The following is a 19,302-nucleotide window of genomic DNA, read 5'->3' as shown; positions in this document are numbered from 1 at the left end:
GTGATGAGTATGGCCTTAATAAACCACAACACTGGTGGGAAGCTCCTGGTAAGGTGAATGAAAATGACCGCGCTAAGATCCTCTGGGACTTCTACATCCAAACTGACAAGCATGTCCTAGCAAGCCAACCAGATATAGTGGTGGTAGACAAGGAGAACAAGAGGGCTACTATAATAGATATAGCAGTACCCAATGACTACAATATAGCCAGCAAAACAAAAGAAAAGGTAGAGAAATATCTCCCTCTTGGAGAAGAAATTGAAAAATGCTGGAATGTAAGAACAACTGTAATCCCAGTAGTCATTGGGGCACTGGGCGCAATAACACCGGCGCATAAAATGTGGCTTGCCCAAATACCAAAGACAATCAACTCAGGTGAGTTGCAGAAAAGTGCGCTATTGGGAACAGCTAAGATCTTGAGGCGAGTGCTCAAACTCCCAGGTCTCTGGTAGGAGACCCGAGTTAGAGCAGAATTTACCACCCATACGGGGTATCCGGGGTAAGGAAACAATTTTTTCTATATATATATTTCTAGTTTATACATATTTTATGCACACATATGTTTATATATAAATATATATCTCTAGTTTATACATATTTTATGCACACATATGTTTATATATATATATATATATATATATATATCTCTAGTTTATACATATTTTATGCACACATATGTTTATATATAAATATATATTAATTGTAACCAATCTCAGTCTTTGATGATTCTTTATTGCTTCTTAGTCTTTTTCTTTGGGATGATGAGCACCTTACACGTTGTAGTTTTCTTAACTCTTGATTTCCTAGCTGTGCCCCTTTTTGTGGTCTTAGCTGCTACCACTATTTTCTTAGCTGCTGCTGAGGTAGCTTTCATCTTCCTGTCAACATGAACAATATTAATGCAAATTTCAAAATAGTCATAGCATGCCATCAGCTCCAGACTGGAATGGACAATCAAACCATGAGCAATCTGGGTTATATTTAACCCCTCCTCCGCCAGAAAGAAGAGAGGAGAAATAAAGCCCTGATGGCCCAATAACCGAACCTTGACATGAACAATATTAGTGCAAATTACATGTCAGAGCATGCCATTAGCTACAGACTGGATTGTCAGGGATTAACGAACCTTTTCCTATTAGCTTCAGTGGTAGCCATTGTAACATGGTGTGGCTTTCGTATCACTCCTGGTCTGCTCTTCTGTCTTGATATCACCTCCTCCCTTGTTAACTGGGATCCTGTCGAGGCTAGTGTTGGTGGTATGATGTCTTCTAGTGGAATAGGCTTTGTCCTGCTTTGCAGGTAGGATTCGAACTGTAGAAACATCCTGTCTCTGTATGCTGGTAAAAGAAAGCATTTTTATCTGTTAATTGAATAGAACAGTGACCACATATTTTTTAGTAACCTTATTTCTTATAACCTTCTAAGTTCATATAATTATGAGACCTCGTAAATGCGGTATGCATAAAGTGGTAATGACCAATGATGTTTTTTGGATGAAAAGAGATTCTCTGGTCTTTTCCCACTGCCCATTTTGAGTTATTGTGGCCATGAACATGTTGAAATATTATACCAATGCAAAACTTTGATAGCCGAAACTCACCATATGTTGGTGGCACCCTCAAAGGAATTGAAGTTTGCTGTTGTTTGGTAATCTTCTTTCTAACAATTTGTTGCCTTACAGTCCCATCCTTGTTGATGATGACTGGCCGATTGACATTCTCATTATGGTTCATATCTGTCAATTGAATCCTGTCACACCAAAGAACACAATGATTCATAGAATATTCAGTAAAAACCACTGGCACTGCATATACCACTACGACAACATTAATTTACCATCAACATTTACAGCCATAGTAAAAGCATTTATGAAGCAAAATATGTACAATGATGCAACACCCTGGAACAGTAGGCGGGCGATGTTTTGTGTGCCCTTTTTATGGTTGGGCAAGGGCTTGGCACATTGCCTATCTCAACATAGAGCCAAGTCCAGGTTACAGAATAGTATTTTGTTCATGCATTTACAAACTGCTATAACTGGATGGCCTTGAGTCAATATCATACAAACGTGATACCATCCACATTGCTGAATTTACCAACAGATGTCCCTGTATATATGGTCAAATAATGCTACACATTTGTGATCTACATACCCTGACTGCATACCAGAGTATGAGAAGTAACTCATCTTTGGTGCGTTTCTGCTGAGTTCGGCATGATAGCTCTCGAGGGCTGCCGTGTCTGCAGAGCTGGCTCTCATCACTGCCTCAAGAATGTCTTTTTTGTGCACCACAGGAGTTAGAGCTTGATATACCTTTTCACCTAAAACATAGCCATATAAATAAGAATTAGTAGGGTTATTTAAATCATGTGTCTGCTTGACAATGGATTAAATGTGGATGAGAAGAAATGAATTATTGAGGCAGCTAGACTACCTCACTGTCCTGTGTTATTGATTACCATAAATATGTTATTATATCATAGCTGTTAGTTACCTTCGAGCAGCCAGTCTATTATTTCAACATTACCATCAACACCAGACAAGTCGTCATGCGGACACTCTTTATAGTGCATATTAGCAGGAAACTCGTGGATATCCTATAGCAGAAGAACAAAAATATGTCAATGCTTCAGTTTAATAGCAATTGAACACCATCACTGATAATACTGGTATTTTGTGTCCTTCTGCAAGTACGTTCAGTATAAGTAATTGTTTTGGCCTACAACAAAGTTACCAACCTGTAAATGGAATAAAACACTTTTCCACATTTCTAGACGAAGAGAGGAGGTGAAAGGCAAAAATTCAGCGCAATGGTACACATGACTGACCACAAGCTTAATCCAGTTGAGAATTTGTCTCAGCGACACAATCTTACCAATGTCTAGCATTTTAGTCTTTAGTCCTACAATCGTCAATCAATCATAAAAGTGATTCCATCTGGGTGAATGAAACAAAGCTAAATTAAAGTACGATCACAGTAACCAGCTCCAGCCTAAGCTTTATGTTTACCTTTTGCAATATGCCAAAGGTCGAATGTATGTGTAATGCTAGGCAAATTCTTGGCTACAAAGGCATTCACAGTTTTGTGCCGGTCCGTGACTAACTCTCTTATGAACAAAACTGCGTCTAATATCTCTCCATGGCATCTCTTGAGTCCCTCCAATTCCATAGCGTTGGAGCTGGATACCTCTGTTACCTACATACATAAAACAACACCAATCCATGTCATGTAGGAAGTTTAAATGCACTGTAGAGTGTGATAATATGCTGTTATTTTCCCCTGAATTAAAAATTGTTTTAACTACCTTTACTAGCTTGGCTGATAGGATGAAGTTTGTCTCACAATCCATCAAGCTATAGAGCCCATATATGGCAGAGTGCCCTCCTGTGTCACACATTCCATCTCCTGCCACAACCACAGGTCCCCTCACCGTCTTCCACAGATTAGTTTTCATGGCAGAAAATTCATCTCTAATGATCTGAAATATTTCATACAATATGATTGCTCAAATGATTAATGATACTGGGACATATGTTATGGCAGCTCAGAGACCAATATAAACGGCTTGTATTTTGATCAGACGATGGCTGTGGATGTGTTGTATGACATCAGCATTCAACTCAAATTTAGCACATACAATAATATATATCGCAGTATTGGAAACAGGTCTAGGTTTTTGGGTGGGTGAGCAACTACACAAATTCACCACACAATTGTGTAGAGCTGTGCTCACAATAACAACTGTGCCAAAGAAAACACATTCATCAACCCAAGTCAAGTGCTGTATATATGATATATAAATATATCATACCTGGTGCAGATAAGTCCTCTGGTAATAGTGAAGAGTTTGTACCACCGGTACACAAACCTTCAGGGAACTGAGAAGCCTTAAAGACTTTGCTGGCAGGGAGCCTGTAAATAGCACTGCAGCAGCTAGAAGAGCATTGATGGATGCAGCTTCCCCTATCATATCACAAGTTGACCATGTTCTGCAGGGAGACCAACACAAACAACATTATGACGATTTTAGCAACACTGGTTTAGCTTTGGATGGTGAGAGATTTTGTAGCGCTACAAGTGTAGCGCCACAAAATCTAAACCAGTGTAGATATGAAGAAGCGTTTAAACTACAAAATCTAATATTCACAATGACGTGATTTCCGCTCCACTAACCTTGTGTGCATGCAATACTGACAAGTGATGGTGAGTGTGAGGGTGGCACCGAGTCTTCTTCCTTCTACATCGCAAGATTTGGCACACAACATGCAAACTCCCAGTAACTCCGCCAACTTTCTTACGAACACGGTAACTTTTGGCTCATCAAACCAAGTACCTCGGCTAAGAATATAATACATGAGTTTACGAACTACTATGTGGTGCCAGCGTGTATGGCAATTATAGTAGGCAGCTGATATGATGTTGATTAACAATGGTGTAAGTTACCCCTGACTGAACGTAACCTCTTCTGGATCCTGGTCATCATCTCCACTATCTGGCTCGTAGTCAGGATCATTCCCATCATTATCGGGATCCTCTTCAGACTCACTGGATGAAGGGGCCACTGAGCTTAACTCATCCTGTGAAAGCATAAAAATGACAATAGGCCACCTGAATCAATATAAGCTTAATTTTACAACTGTATATACATTAGGTGTAAGGTACCACCTACCTACTTCACTGCCAGTGTCATAGTCAGATAAAAATTCTTCATCTGAAAATCCGTCAGATTGATTTGCTGTGAGAAGTGGTGGCGCATTGATTAGATTGCACTGCGTTGCAACAGACCGTCTTTTACATCTTCCAAGACGCTTCCCTGTCTGAGTTCTTGATGTAATGAAATAATGCGTCAGGTTTTCAGAACAAATGAGTACAGTGTATGTGGATTTGCGATCATGAATAAATAACCACATCCATTAGCATTACATGAGGCATGTTGGTGTGTGTAAATGGTATACAGAATATTTCGGTTCTATAAGACTCAAAATAGCCATAACAACATTTTGTATGAAGGACTCTTACCTGTGCAGTTACTGTTTACTGGTAGAGATACAGTTTCAGGCTTAGAAAGTGTCACCCCAATTGGAAAAGAGTACCAGGGTTTAGGTTTGACAACATGGAAGGGTTTGATCTTAGGTCTGTGAAAGAAAGTGTTATAATAATAGGTGTCTACCTCAACTGTACAAATGATAGTTCAGATTGTCAACAAGTAGGAATGACTGGATGCCCTTGTGGTTGTGTATTGTTAGTTAGTCGTGATGTTAACAGCTTCAAAAAGTTTATTGTTGTTCAGGCAAATGATTTATGTCATATAATATTAGTAGTACTTCTCTAGTGTCAGGTCTCGGATGATAGCCGATCTCTCTCTCTTAGTTAGTTCTGTGTCAACCATGCGCTCAATGACAGATGTAGGAAGGGTGGCCTGCACCTGGATGGTTGGCAGTGCATCTGGTACTAAATGTGGTCTGATTGGAGATAGAAAACATGGTTAGTGGCGTGTAAAACATTTGTTATGGTTATAATCAGCAGACAAGAAATTGACATATCAATCATTCTTACCTTATATTTTCCTGAGGCATCATCACCATCATTTGATAATTAGAGATCATATCAGGTTGTTTGTGTGAGATCAAAAAGTTGGTTGTGTTGAATGTAGAATGGTATTGATAAAGATCTTTAACAGAAAGCAAGTATGAGCATTCACACGTCTGAAAGTTTTCTGCAAACTGCAGCAAAATAAAAAATGTTCTCGCCATAAAAGGGTGTTGTAGTTCGGCCCTAGCTTGTACATAAGCTGTAAAGAAATTCGGCTAATGTGTTCAATAATGAAACTTTCGGTGATTGGACAAAAAACATAGGCTGATAAACTGTTTACCACAATTTTGTACCTGAAAATCGGTCTACGCCTCAAACGGTCCACAATTATTACAGAAACCTTCGGATAAATTCGATTACAAGTAAACAATGTCATAGACTGGTCAAATGAGCACGGTTTTCTCATGAAATGCGCATTGCTAAATAGTTCTACTATCTGTCGCATAGCTTTATTGGTGTATCGTTGGCCGGTCTTAACTTTTATTAAACCAAGCTTTTCAAGCGTTTTGTGGCGATTTTCGTCCAACTTAATCTATCTATTTGTGTATACTTACCCAATCAGATGGGTAAGTTTTAAGATAATGCCGACAGTTTACAAAGACTTGGTAACATATTTAAATAGGTTTAAATGTGTTTTGTATCGTTATTATACTTTAACGACTCTACAAAACGATGGTTAAATTTGTTGATGAGATTTCAAAACAAGGATTCGTCTCATTGTAGAATATTATATATTGTAATACTTTATTCATTCCACAGGTGTCCTTTAGCGGGATATTGCCGAAGCCGAGGCCAGACCGTAGTCTAACCCACAAAAAACCACAAAGGTCCACGTGATTATGAGCAAAAACAAAAGTATTCACCCAAATATCTTACTAATCCGATAAGCAGCACACACAAAAACTAAACTAATCAGCAGAGCCACCCATCGTGTCAAAATATTCCAAGTTTCAAGTCATGTCTTTCAAAACTCACCTCATGGTTTCTCAAAACTTGTCCCAAAGTCCCTATTAATTTAAGACTGTTCGATTGCTGTTTTAGAAATGGTCGCTTCTAGCCTAACCAAACGTCCTGATTCAACATCTCACTAACTATCAGGGCATTGCTAAAAGAGGGAACCAAAAAGTTCGAGAGCACTCAGCAATGCCCCGATAGTTACTGAGATGTTGAATTAGGACATTAGGCTAGGCTAGCAGCGGCCATTTCTAAAACAGCAATCGGACAGTCTCATATTAATAGGGACTTTGGTACAAGTTTTGAGAAACCATAAGGTGAGTTGTGCAAGACATAACTTGAAACTTGGAATATTTTGACATGTTGGGTGGCTCTGACGATTGGTTTAGTTTTTGTGTGTGCTGCTCATCGGATTGGTGAGATATTTGGGTGGATACTTATGTTTTTGCTCATAACCACGTAGACCTCTGTTGTTTTTTGTGTGTGTAGACTATGACCCGGCCTCGGCTTCGGCAATATCCCGCTAAAGGATACCTGTGATTCATTCATTCACATTCATACCGTAGGCACAGCACAAGTAATTTTTATTTTGACTAGTGACTGTGAGTTTAGAGTGGGATAGTCACAACCAGTTTCTAGCAATACAATAATTGACATCAAAGTATTCAATACCAGCATCAAAACTACAAACATGCCTATTCCACAATTTACCAGAGCTGCTCATGTTGATTTTTTTTACACATACGACACGCAGTTATTTTCTTTTTTCTGTAGAGGGACACGCACGCGGTTGCCTAGCCTCGGTATCGATGGTGCGCATTTCTTGCCAAAGTTTGGGCTAACTTCGCAAACGTCGTAAATGTTTTACGATCAGTTACAGAAAACAAGGCTATCGATAGCGATGTGATTTGAATTAATTTTCAAATCAAGTCTTCAAATAAGCCTGAAACTTCAAATCAAATCAAGTTAGTTCCAAAACTTTTCAAATCGAATCAAATCAAATCACCATTTGTGTCAAATCAGTACAATATGATTTGTTTCAAATATTCGAATATTCAAATATTCAAATCACCATGATTTTAGAGCAGCTCTGATAAATGGACTAGATTTGTGTTGGATAAGGTATGTCAAAAGCCATCCTAGGTCTGTTAACCTAAACCCAGCACTAGCAGTGATTTCCTTGAGCTGGTAAATTATATTTGTGGTCCGTGTTATGATGTGATTTAAACTAGTAACACCTCTTTCTGTGAATTAAGGTAAATAACTTTGTCAGGACAAAGACAAGCCAGCTTTGCTTGAATCATTTTGCACCTTTTGCACCAAATCATTTTGAATCATAGTACACAGTAGCTTGCCATTTTACTTCCACTTTTCCTTTCAGAGTTATGATAAACATATTCCTTTGTCGTTGTTGTTAAAATGCATACATTACAGTACGTTAGGCCTACAGCTTAAATTAATTTTTTTTATCGTAACAAGTTTGAGATTAGGTGTAGTAGTAGATTAGGTGTGATTGTTTGTGTGATTAGGTGTGATTTATTATTGTATTAAACCAAGCTTTTCAATATATTTCTAGAACATTTCTATTTCAATTTCTATTTCAAACAAGTCTCATTTACACTATACTTTGTCAATTCCTGCTAAGAACTACTCTTTCAACAACCAACAGTACCCTTTCTTTTTTCCATTATCACTTTGGTCGTGGGCTGTATGACCGTGGAATTTCCAGTATTTTGTAACTTTAAACAAGTATCTAAAGTTTTTTTTTACATTTGTACATTCTTGCTTAAGAGCTTCAATAAAAACAAAGTTACAGCCATGACCATAAACTGTTACATAACCCTCCACTCATTCATTGATGTATCGAGCCAATGGTATGATGTGCTCTGCAATTATGTTTTAACATACCTTGTAGAACAAAAAACAAAACCGTATCTAATGATGAATTTAGCATACATAATACATATAGTGCTACAGAGATACAGCTATACTATTCCTATCCATAGAACCAAAAACGGGCAGGGGGCCAAACCCCCTACTCTTTCCACCTGGTTCAGGTTCTATGGATAAGAGTACAGGCTACGCCGCTACGGCTATACTGTAAATTGATCATACTATGCAACAATTGAGCGAACAATTTGAAAGAGTATTTCTAATCATTCTCAAATGATTCAAGATTTGAATTCGTTATTGGGCTCATTCGATTTGATCTGCTTTGCTTCTAATCTGCTGACGAGGATGGGGATTTGATTTGATTTGTAGTTCGCTGGATATGAATTGATTTGATTTGAGTCATAAAAAAGTGATTTGAAAGCAGCTCTGCCATTTATTGGCAATCGCCTCATTCTTTGGCCAATGAAATAGCCTCTCTGTGTTCTCACAGAGAGCAGCAACAACAGTGAGAACGCTCAGACTTCTTAGAGCCATAAGTTGCCATGGTAACAGTGTCCAACAGTATGGTGAGAAGCGTACAATGTTAGTCTAAACAAAGATAAGAAATCATTGCTGAGCATGATATTCATTGTGGCAAGCAGAAGAATATCATTTAGTTTCAATTCCATCTCCAAGCAAGAATCAGCAAATTATATATATATAAATCTGGTAACAATGAAATTGCTGGTAACCACTTCAGTCTCAAGTGTCAAAGCACTTCATACTCAATTTGACTACCATGACCAAAAACTAAATGGATATTGATGATAGTTGGGTTTAGTTCAGTAAGTAATGTTAAATGATAAGATATGAACTTCAGCATAAGTATCTGCATAGTGTTTTCTTCAATCAATCATCAATCGCGATTATCATTTGGAATTTTCTACAAATTATATTAATTACATCGTTGATTCTATACAAAGTTATATTATTAGTTTGTATAATATGCATTATGATTATATTAATTAATCATAAAAAACAATTATAGATAACATAGATAGAATCAAATCAAAAGTTGTTTTCTTATCTTACAACAAGAGCAGCACAGTCAAGTTATTCTTTTCAAAAATATGGCTGTAGTGAACTTACAGTTTAATTAACAGTGACAATAATCCTAAAAATCAACTGAATGCTGCAGTAGGTGCAACAATGAAGAAGGAACAAAGATTTACATCTGCGTGTCTTATTTGACTGGTAAACAAACTGCGAAAAGCGGATATTGTAAATTATAGACTGGCATAGACTATACACGCGCCGTTTGTTCAACAGACGATCTCCGGAGCATATCGGTGTATATAGAGTTAAAGTTTGAGGCACAATAGTCAAAATATCCTCTTCTGTTTTGACAAATCATGGCAGGGGGTTGTGGGCAATTGCCTTAACCACACAATATTTGCTTGATTTTTTTGAGAAACCAAAGCTAGTCTGTAAATTACAAGTATTTACTACCGCGAGAAGCGTTTCGCATCTCACAGCCTAAAACAATCAGTATACGCAATGGAGGTAAGGGTGCGCAACTCCGGCACATGTCCAATAAGTCGATTTCATACGTCACAACTTTTGGGGTTTTCGAAGGGTTTTCTCTCCGATTCGTTTTTAGGTAGACCCATGTTTGGCTGGCTATATCTCAGCTTCTAGTCGGTCAATCTCTATGATTATTTTTTTAAAACACCAGTCAACACCTCAAGATAAATAATAAAACATAATAATATTATGCTTTTTCTATTCTTTAATGATGAACTTACACAAAACTTTAGTAGACTTTATCGGAATGTGTGGATATTTTTTAAACTTGAAATTTTTGTTGATTCTTGAGATGATTTGACTAACATGTTCCAGAATTTAAATTGAAAAAACTTCAAACAGAAAACACTCAAAGGAAAAACACGTGCAAAATGATGTCATTTGTTGTTGTCGTTGTGGTGGTTGATACCGACTATTATATTCAAGTTACAGTGTAACGTGTCTCTGCTCTGTCTCTTTACAACTATAGACTTCATAATTACACTTGTGCTTGATACGAGTGGTTAACCGCAATCAAGTTTTATCAATTTTAATCTTGAAACATTCTGACAATCAGATGACCTCAAACATGAAAAACAATCGCAAATAATAAAAAATATCAACACTTTCTGATAAATCTACTACAATTTTGTGCAAATTAACTTTTAACAAGTCTTATAAAAAGCCGGTTTGTGAGGGATTTCAACTCGTGACCTTCAGTTTGGTTTTGTGACCTTCAGACATTGCTGATGATTTGCCAACATGGTCGCATCGGCAAGGATTCATTTAAAAATAAACGTGTTAGTCTGCATCAGAGGAGATAAAAGCTATGCATATATGATTAGCTGAAATAGTGTATTATAACCACCTGGATTCCATGTTATTCATATCCAATACAAGCTAGTAGTGTCTGAGAGTGACTTTAGAATAGTGTCAACTGTACTTGTTATACACAACTATTTTATATATTCCAAGATATTCTCACTCGTACATTCTCAACATTCCATATTTCTTCGCAGTTTTGTCATTACCTGGAGTAAGTTTTTACATTTCCGTTTCCCCCGTAAAAGTGGAGCACTTTTCCCCAAGTAAAATAAAACAACAGAAATAGCTCCAGAAACAATATTGATGATCTATATTAGAATAAAAACACTTTGATTGTTAATTAGATACCAGCGCTGAAAAATTCGTAGAGGATACCATTGGCCTTCACGAATGAGGTCAATTCTCATTGGTCGACTTATTTGTCAACATGACAACATTTAATAAGGCTGATGTGTATAGCCCAAGGCAATATCTATACTATACATATGCCATGTATTATGCTAGTGTGTGCACCAGAACTTTAGGAATTTGTGCACTCTTTGCACGCAGGAATTATTCTAGGATTTTTTGCTTTTTGGTTACTAAAAATTTAAATGTTCATATTAGCCAAAGGGATCACTGAAAAACGTAATTTTACTTCTAATCTGCATTTTTATTAGAAATCAAGACGAAATGATGATTAACTTAAGATATAAATCATGGCTCGCCATTTAACCCTTTCACTGCCATAGACGCATAAATGCGTTTTCGTGGGACGACTGCCGTAGACGCATTATTGCGACTTTCCCTGCAATTGCGTAGTTACCTCAGTTTATTAATTGTTGACATCATAACCCACGGTCTTTAAGACTTTTATGGAATTGACAGTGTTTTCCGAATGTTTGTCTATAAAAATAGACTAAAATAACGAAGCAATTTTAAACTTTTGTTAGAGAATTTCTAATTTAATAACGAACATTTTTTCTGTGAGTTCATTAATTACCGCGCGCGAGTCAGAAAACAGGTAATTAGTAATGTTGATGACATTATAGCCATATCAGATTCAGATTTTTGTGCTTATACAGATAATTAAAACAGCGGCACTGTCTCTGAGAGTGGTAAAAGTTATAATTTTGTAAGAGTATGAATAATGGAAGATCGTTTTAGCTTCGCATCGATCATAGCATCACACAGCTTTATCATCGCACAAAATATAGGTCCATTGAATTTTTGCATAGCAATGATGGCTAAAATGTTAGCAAATAAAAATATGTAACAAAATTGTTCTAAATAGTGATTAAAATTGGAAAAAATACTGTTTACATATCATGAAGCAATATCGGCAAATTTCGGTAAAATGGCTGGCACTTAGCAGATACCCAAATTTGTACATGCTCGGCAGTGAAAGGGTTAATGAAGTTTACTATAATAAGATTTATGCGGGTCTGTCTATATGAGGCCCTACCTAAAGGTTAGGAAAAAATATTAGTTTCAACAGGATTCAAACACTCAACTGTTGGCAGGGCGGACCAACATTCAAACACCTGCTACTATCTACCTGTTTGATAAAAAATTAGGTTGAGGAGAATATGAAATTCATTGTTGAAAGCAGCTTTTAGAGGCATATTCAAGGGAATTGGGGTAAACCAGTTGCAGAGAAAACGATTTCATTTTAACGCTTTCACTGCAGTAGACGCACAAATGCGTTTTCGTGGGACTACTGCCGTAGACGCATTATTGCGACTTTCCCTGCAATTGCGTAGTTACCTCATTTTATTATTTATTGACAGCATAACCCACGGTCTTTAAGGCTATTATGAAATTGACAGTGTTGTCCGAAAGTTTGTCTATAACATTAGCCTAGAATAACGAAGCAATTTTGAACTTTTGTTAGAGAATTTCTAATTCAATAACAAACTTTTTTTTGTGTGAGTTCATTAATTACCGCGCGCGAGTCACAAAACAGGTAATTAGTAATGTTGATGACATTATAGCCATTTCAGATTCAGATTTTCGTGATTATACAGATAATTAAAGCAGCAACACTGTCTGTGAGAGTGGTGAAATTAATAACTTTGTAAGAGTAAGAAACATAGAAGATCGTTTTAGCTTCGCATCGATCATAGCATCACACAGCTTTATCATCGCACAAAGTATAGATTCATTGATTTTTTGCATAGCAATGATGGCTAAAATGTTAGCAAATTAAAATATGTAACAAAATTGCTCTAAATAGAGATTGAAATTGGAAAAAATACTGTTTACATATCATGAAGCAATATCGGCAATTTTCGGTAAAATGGCTGGCACTTGGTAGATACCCAAATTTGTACATGCTCGGCAGTGAAAGGGTTAATCAAAGATGGTTTCCTCATGAAACAAATTATAGTTATCTGCCTTAGCTACTGATTCTACATATAAGACCTGCAAGTAAATATAGACTAAGATCCTAAATCAATGTGATTAGAAATCATATTGGCCTTACACTAAAGCTACCCTTTGGTTTATTTACTATAAGAAAAGCTAGCCATAAGCATAGATACTTGCTATAACCATAACCATTATATATTATTACAATTACTAGTAGCCTAGCAGTCAGATGTGCTGATACAGACAGTCAGGTATTTCAATAAAACACAGAGAATAAGTATTTGTACAATATCTTTAATATCATAGAAGACTAATGATTTATGTGAGTGATAATGTGTCTAGTATAACTTTAGAAAATTTAGTATTTTTCAGTATTTGTGCTTTTTTATTTTCAATTGATCGCAGCTGAAAAACTCATAGCTATTGTAAAGCCTGGTTCCCATATTAACTGCGATACTCCGGCGGTAACACGCGCAGCAAAACGTTTGCGACGTTAGGCTCGGTGGCCTATTCTATGTTCACGTATAAGCTGCATCGCTAAACATAATCGCGTAATCGAATAAAATGTTTGGTAGCCATGCCGTTTCTATAATGGTGACCTTCACCCGTACAATGCATTCCGGGAACATATATGAACATGATATATACCCATATTGATCTTTACTATAATAAGTGTCGTGTCCGTCGAAAAGCACACTAAGTGTATGAAGAAGAAAGATTGCACGGCACAAGAATAGAACACTGATATACAGACACTGAATATCACTAAGTTTGCACAACTAAAACTAATCGTGTGCATAGTTGTTGCACATGATAATCTCTCCCAGTGCACGAAACTGGCAGCATACCAGTTCTGAATACCATTCTGCTATTCCGACAGTGTTCAGAATACGTTGGTGTTGTATTGCTGTGTCGGGTTTTTTTAGGATAAGTGTGCTTAAAAATTCAAATTGTAAGTATTTCCCAGCGGCAAAATCGACAAACAATTATCATACAGAAAACACCAAACTTGAACGTCAAAAAACAAAAGTTGTCCTCTCATGTATGCTACATATACCATAACTCCAAACTGTCAAATAAATAAAAACAAAACATTTGTGATCTGCTGATTCGCTAGCAAAAGGAACTGAGTGAGATGTGTTCTAAGTCATACTCATGGGAAGCAAACAAATGCTTGATTGTCACAGCCTTCAAAGTTTACCTATTACCAAGATCTCAGGCTACCGTTGTAAACACTGAACCAGGGAGCCATGGGCCCACCCACTATCTGTAAGGTCTCTATGTCTATGAACCACTGTCCATGGGACCGATCATACTAGTGTTAGGTCGAGACATTAGATCAGTAAAACACAGAGAGAGACTGACATCACACCAGCACCGAGAGAAATTGGATCAGTACAATGCAGCAGATGCTCATACAATGCGAATAATCCATTCCTGGAATGTACATGTTATATGAATGTTATGTTATCTGAACAGTAAAATACATGTAAATAGCCTAAACTGTTTTCAAACATCTTCAAATTCACCCCCTTTGGTCATTCAAAAAGGAGGACCAGACATAATGTTTTAATTTAATGACTACCATAACTGCAGTATTATTGGTTCATATTGACAACTTTTCTCCTTTTTCGTATCAATTTCATGCGATTCATGGTCTATGATTATGGTAATTTAACAACAAGTTAAGGGGAGCTCACACCTTGAATGTCGATTTATACATATCTATTTTCCTTTTTTCTACACAGGAACAGATCTATTTTGTAGCGGAAAGGTACTAAATAATATTTTTGGTTTAAAACAAGGTAAAACGAAAATATATCTTTACTAAACTCAGATTGATCTCTATCCGTCTGTCCATCTATCCATCACCAGAGTTTGAAGTTATGATAAAAGGTAGCTTTTGACAGTATTCCATCTCATGACATTCAGATTGGTAGACCGACGCTGTAACACCTGCACCCATCGGTCGCCTTCAAGTCTTTTTGAATATCCTAGGACACTTATGTATTCGCTTCATCTAACTTTCACAGTTTCGCGGAGTCATCCTCTTTCGAAAATTTCATGAGCGGAACTAAACTATCATAACGAACGAGAAAAAACGCGGAATTAAATAGCTTTGTTTATTGATAGTCCAAGAAACAAATGGCAGCAAGCGATCAAATTGCAATATCGGTCTTAGCAACACAATTCTACCTGCGGCTCACAATTGCTAACTTGTCCCAAATTGAATTTTTTTTTTCTTACCGATGAACTGAATCTGAGGGATCTAGTTATGTTTGTTCCACTGCATTTATTTTGGCATCACTACATTTTCGCACTCATCAGAGCTGCGAAATTAAGCTGCAGCAAAATTTTACTCTTTATGCTACTCACGAAACTGAATACTAGCGAAATATAAGTGTCTTAGGGTAATTGAGTAGTTGCTTATTCTCTGAGTATTGTAGATACAATACACCTGACAATCTCTCATGGCAAACTAAACAGCCAGGGTACTAGTCTATATAAAAGAAGAAACTTTATAAAAAATTGGCACCCCCTCCACCCCCCTAAGGAGCACCCTGCATCTCACTAAGATCTATCCGTATGCTGAGCCATCTGAGACTTCTAAATCTGACTTCTATCTCTTGCGTCATGAGGAGTGTGGAGATATCACTGGGGTTAGCCTAAACACACATGAGTCATTCACAAGCAGGCAATAACGTGGGCACGATAACGTGGGCACACTCACAAACTGCCAATGAAATTACGTATCATTAGCTTCTTAGGCCTATCTCACTTTTTTGGATTTTCCACTACGAGAAGACAAGAATATATGATTCCTGTATTTTCAACAGTACTTAATACTTTATTATTTTTATATATACTTATAATAAACTTATGAACATTTCAGTGTTCATTCTGATGATGTTTCAATTGTAACCAAAATAGCGAAATGTTCCCGCGGTATGTTGGTGAGCATAAACAAGAAACAAAAACACGCCATATTGGATTATGGGAACAACCAATAAATATGCATCTCACAAGCAATAAAGTTGTGATGAGAATGTCTAGGGTTATCGCTCCGCATGAGCTGGCTGAGAGATTTCTAGTGCAGATTAGCGCCACACAGTGTATTATCGCTCTAATTATCACCAAGTGTGGTTGTACCTTTACTCTCAAAACAGACAGCATCAACTTCTAACTCACTTCTGTTGCGGACATCAGCATCAGTTATGGTGGAGGCTGTCATCTACTTCCCTGTCATCATCATGGTTTGTAGGTATTTTCTAATGAATAGTGGCTGGTCAGAGCTCCACATCGGTTGTATATATGCAGAGAGGAGATTTCAGTAGACACGATGAGCACTGCTGCAAAAACAGAACAGAAAAACTACAGATATTATTTCGAATCCGTGTAACTATGGATTTACCTGTGATAAAAACAAAAATAGACAATACTATCATTATAATAAAGAGTTTAACTAGCAACTGGACTACAGGCTACAAAAATGACCAAGCAATGATCAGGCCAGCTAACCAAATAGGAATCACTCATCCCAGGATATTTATAGAACAGTAGTAAACAGCCAGGACAAGTAAAAAATTTAAACCTGGTTCCCACATCGATTTCGAGACTCAGGCAATAATAATGCGGAGCAAAACGCTTGCGACGCTAGGCTCGGCGGCTTATGTTCACTTAAAACTGCATCACTAATAACGGCATAAAAATTTACGCTTGCTATGCCGTTTTTATAATGCTGACTTTCACCTGTACAGTGCATTTCAGCTATTTGAGAAAGTTGAACAGCTCTAAACTCTTGCGTTGCCGCCGGCAACTACCAGCGGTCCTTGGCGGTACCCGGCGCATACTTTCCCATTTCACTGCTAATAACCTGTGGTGCTGTCGCTGCAGCTTTGTGACGCATATGGGAACCAGGTTTTAGATCATTGCATTGATTGGGACAAATGCTTAAGCACTGGGAAGAATGCTTGCTTATGGATTCTTAGAAATGCAACAGCAAAAATCACTTCAATGGAGCCACAATAGACCTTTGCCATACGACATCAATCTGTTCCTGTTTTGGCATCAAAGGGTGGAAATTTCCGAAATAATAACTATTTAATGCAAAACCCTGGCAATAGGCCTTAAAATTTATACCTGTACTGAACATATTAAATATTCGTAACAAAATAGTATGTTAACCTGAGTAACTATAGTTGCTTACAATAACTTTAGTGTATTTAGTTGTTATGATATGTTCATGGTTATAAGTCTTACCTCTTCATTTAATGTCGTTATCAACCTTAGGACCCAAGGCTAATGTATTGAAGTCATATATGTAATTACATGCATATAGTTAAGCTAGCTAAGTTAAGCTTAGTTAAGTTGGGTACACAGTGACACATGATGACTGAGTTGGATTTGGTCTGGTGACAATGGATATGGGTGTTACATGATGATGAATCAACAAAAGCCATGACCCAGGGACCAAGGTCATTGTCAGATTAATCACTGTGTCAGTAACAGATGACTGAAAGCAGCTTTAGAAAATAGACCTATAGAGGATGGTAGAACTAACCTTTAGCAAGACACTCAAAAAATGATCTCTAGAGCTTGACCCATATAAACGAACTATAGCGTTCCACTATATAAATGAACTCTAACATTCCACCTTAACAATGACCTCGAGTATTTATACCCATATAAATGACCTCTAGCATTTCATCAACAACATGACCTCTAGTGCTCCACCAATAACAATGACTTCTTCAACTAAACCAATAACAATGACCTCTAGCGTTCCACCTATGAAAGTGACCTCTAGCGCTATGTATATAACTATTACCCTAGCGTTCCACCCATAACAATGATCTCTAGTACTTCACCCATAAATACGACTTCTAGCGCTTTATCCATAACAATAACCTCTAGCGCTCCACCCCTAACAATAACATCTAGCGCTCCACCCATAGCAATGACCTCTAGCGCTCCACCCATAACAATAACATCTAGCGTTCCACCCATAACAATGACCTCTAGTACTCCAATCATAACAATAAACTATAGTGCTCCACCCATAACAGTAACCTCTAGCGCACCACTCATAACAATGACCTCTAGTACTCCAACCATAACAATAAACTCTAGTGCTCCACCCATAACAGTAACCTCTAGCGCACCATCCATAACAATGACCTTTAGTGCTCCACCAATAACGACGAACTCTAGCACTCCACCCATTGCAATGACCTTTAGCGCTCCATACATATCAATGACCTCAAGCGCTCTACCCATAACAATAACCTGAATGAGGCCTTGGTTCTGGCATCCACTCTACTATAGTTAACAGTAGGTTATATAATGATAACAAAAGGATATTGTATTATTTTTGACCTGTACCATAGTTTGCACATACATGCATAATTATTCGATATTATTTCATGTCCTAACGAATCCAATTTAGAAGAAGTTGTCACCCTGCTGTTAAGTATGGATAGTTGCTTAGACAGTTTTGTGTCACACCTCTTTCAACATAAGAAATAAATAAAATATATTGAAGCTTTATCAATTATTCCCATAAAAACAGGCTGGTATGATACATGAATTGTAAAACATGACAAAAAAAGTATTTCTGCAATTTCAATATGACTAATAGTCTAAATTCTCTCATTGGTGAACTTGTTTACAATTGTTGATTTATTGGATTAAAAATTTATAATTTAAACAACTTTTTATTATCAACACCATTTTATAACAACAATAAAACTTTCCAATAGTTGTTTAAAGCCAAAGTTGTGGTAAGATAACTCTGATACATAAACTGTTAAGTAACCATGATATAAAATTGGCTGAGGATGGTTTTGTATCTTATAAGAGTGTTTGTTGCACTCTGAGGTTTGTACATGAGCCATAGATAAATAGCTAGAGTGTTGATCACAAATCACTGAGAGTAGCAGGTAGATGATAACTTCAAGTTTAGGGGTATATGCATGACTAAACAAAGGATTTTCAAATAGTTTCCTATCTACCCCCTTTATGGTACAGGAGTCGTGCACATAGGGCTAGCAATCCACCTAGCAGTCTTGATTAGATCAACAAAAATGTTTTAAGAAATCAGCCAAACTGTCGTTTGTACTGGATCAGTTTACGAAACGGCTGATCC

General features: G+C 37.1%; 1 protein-coding gene across 1 annotated transcript; it reads right to left on the bottom strand.

The window, feature by feature from the left end:
* Positions 1 to 674: 674 nt before the first annotated feature.
* Positions 675 to 18,164, bottom strand: LOC137404136 (uncharacterized). Its single transcript, XM_068090291.1, has 13 exons — positions 17,986 to 18,164; positions 4,676 to 4,826; positions 4,446 to 4,579; positions 4,176 to 4,340; positions 3,814 to 3,991; positions 3,313 to 3,480; positions 3,011 to 3,197; positions 2,740 to 2,903; positions 2,496 to 2,598; positions 2,154 to 2,322; positions 1,601 to 1,749; positions 1,127 to 1,337; positions 675 to 878 (listed from the first exon to the last, which is right to left on the bottom strand). Exons 1-13 carry the CDS (start codon positions 18,162 to 18,164, stop codon positions 731 to 733), a joined length of 2,106 nt encoding a protein of 701 aa, XP_067946392.1. The 3' UTR covers positions 675 to 730.
* Between the last annotated feature and the right edge of the window lie 1,138 nt (positions 18,165 to 19,302).

This window comes from Watersipora subatra, chromosome 9, assembly GCF_963576615.1.
Source record: "Watersipora subatra chromosome 9, tzWatSuba1.1, whole genome shotgun sequence".
Taxonomy (NCBI): domain Eukaryota; kingdom Metazoa; phylum Bryozoa; class Gymnolaemata; order Cheilostomatida; family Watersiporidae; genus Watersipora; species Watersipora subatra.
The sequence above is the reverse complement of the archived record's forward strand: the minus strand, read 5'-3'. Positions and strand labels throughout refer to the sequence as shown.

What these genes read in the sequence shown, in the direction of transcription:
- LOC137404136 (XM_068090291.1), bottom strand. Translation starts at nt 18,164, where the DNA reads ATGGGTGGAACGCTAGATGTTATTGTTATGGGTGGAGCGCTAGAGGTC. An exon ending in TCATCCTATCAGCCAAGCTA is followed by an intron (nt 3,198 to 3,312) that starts GTAAAGGTAGTT and finishes TTATGTATGTAG; the next exon opens with GTAACAGAGGTATCCAGCTC. An exon ending in ACTGAAGCTAATAGGAAAAG is followed by an intron (nt 879 to 1,126) that starts GTTCGTTAATCC and finishes TCATGTTGACAG; the next exon opens with GAAGATGAAAGCTACCTCAG.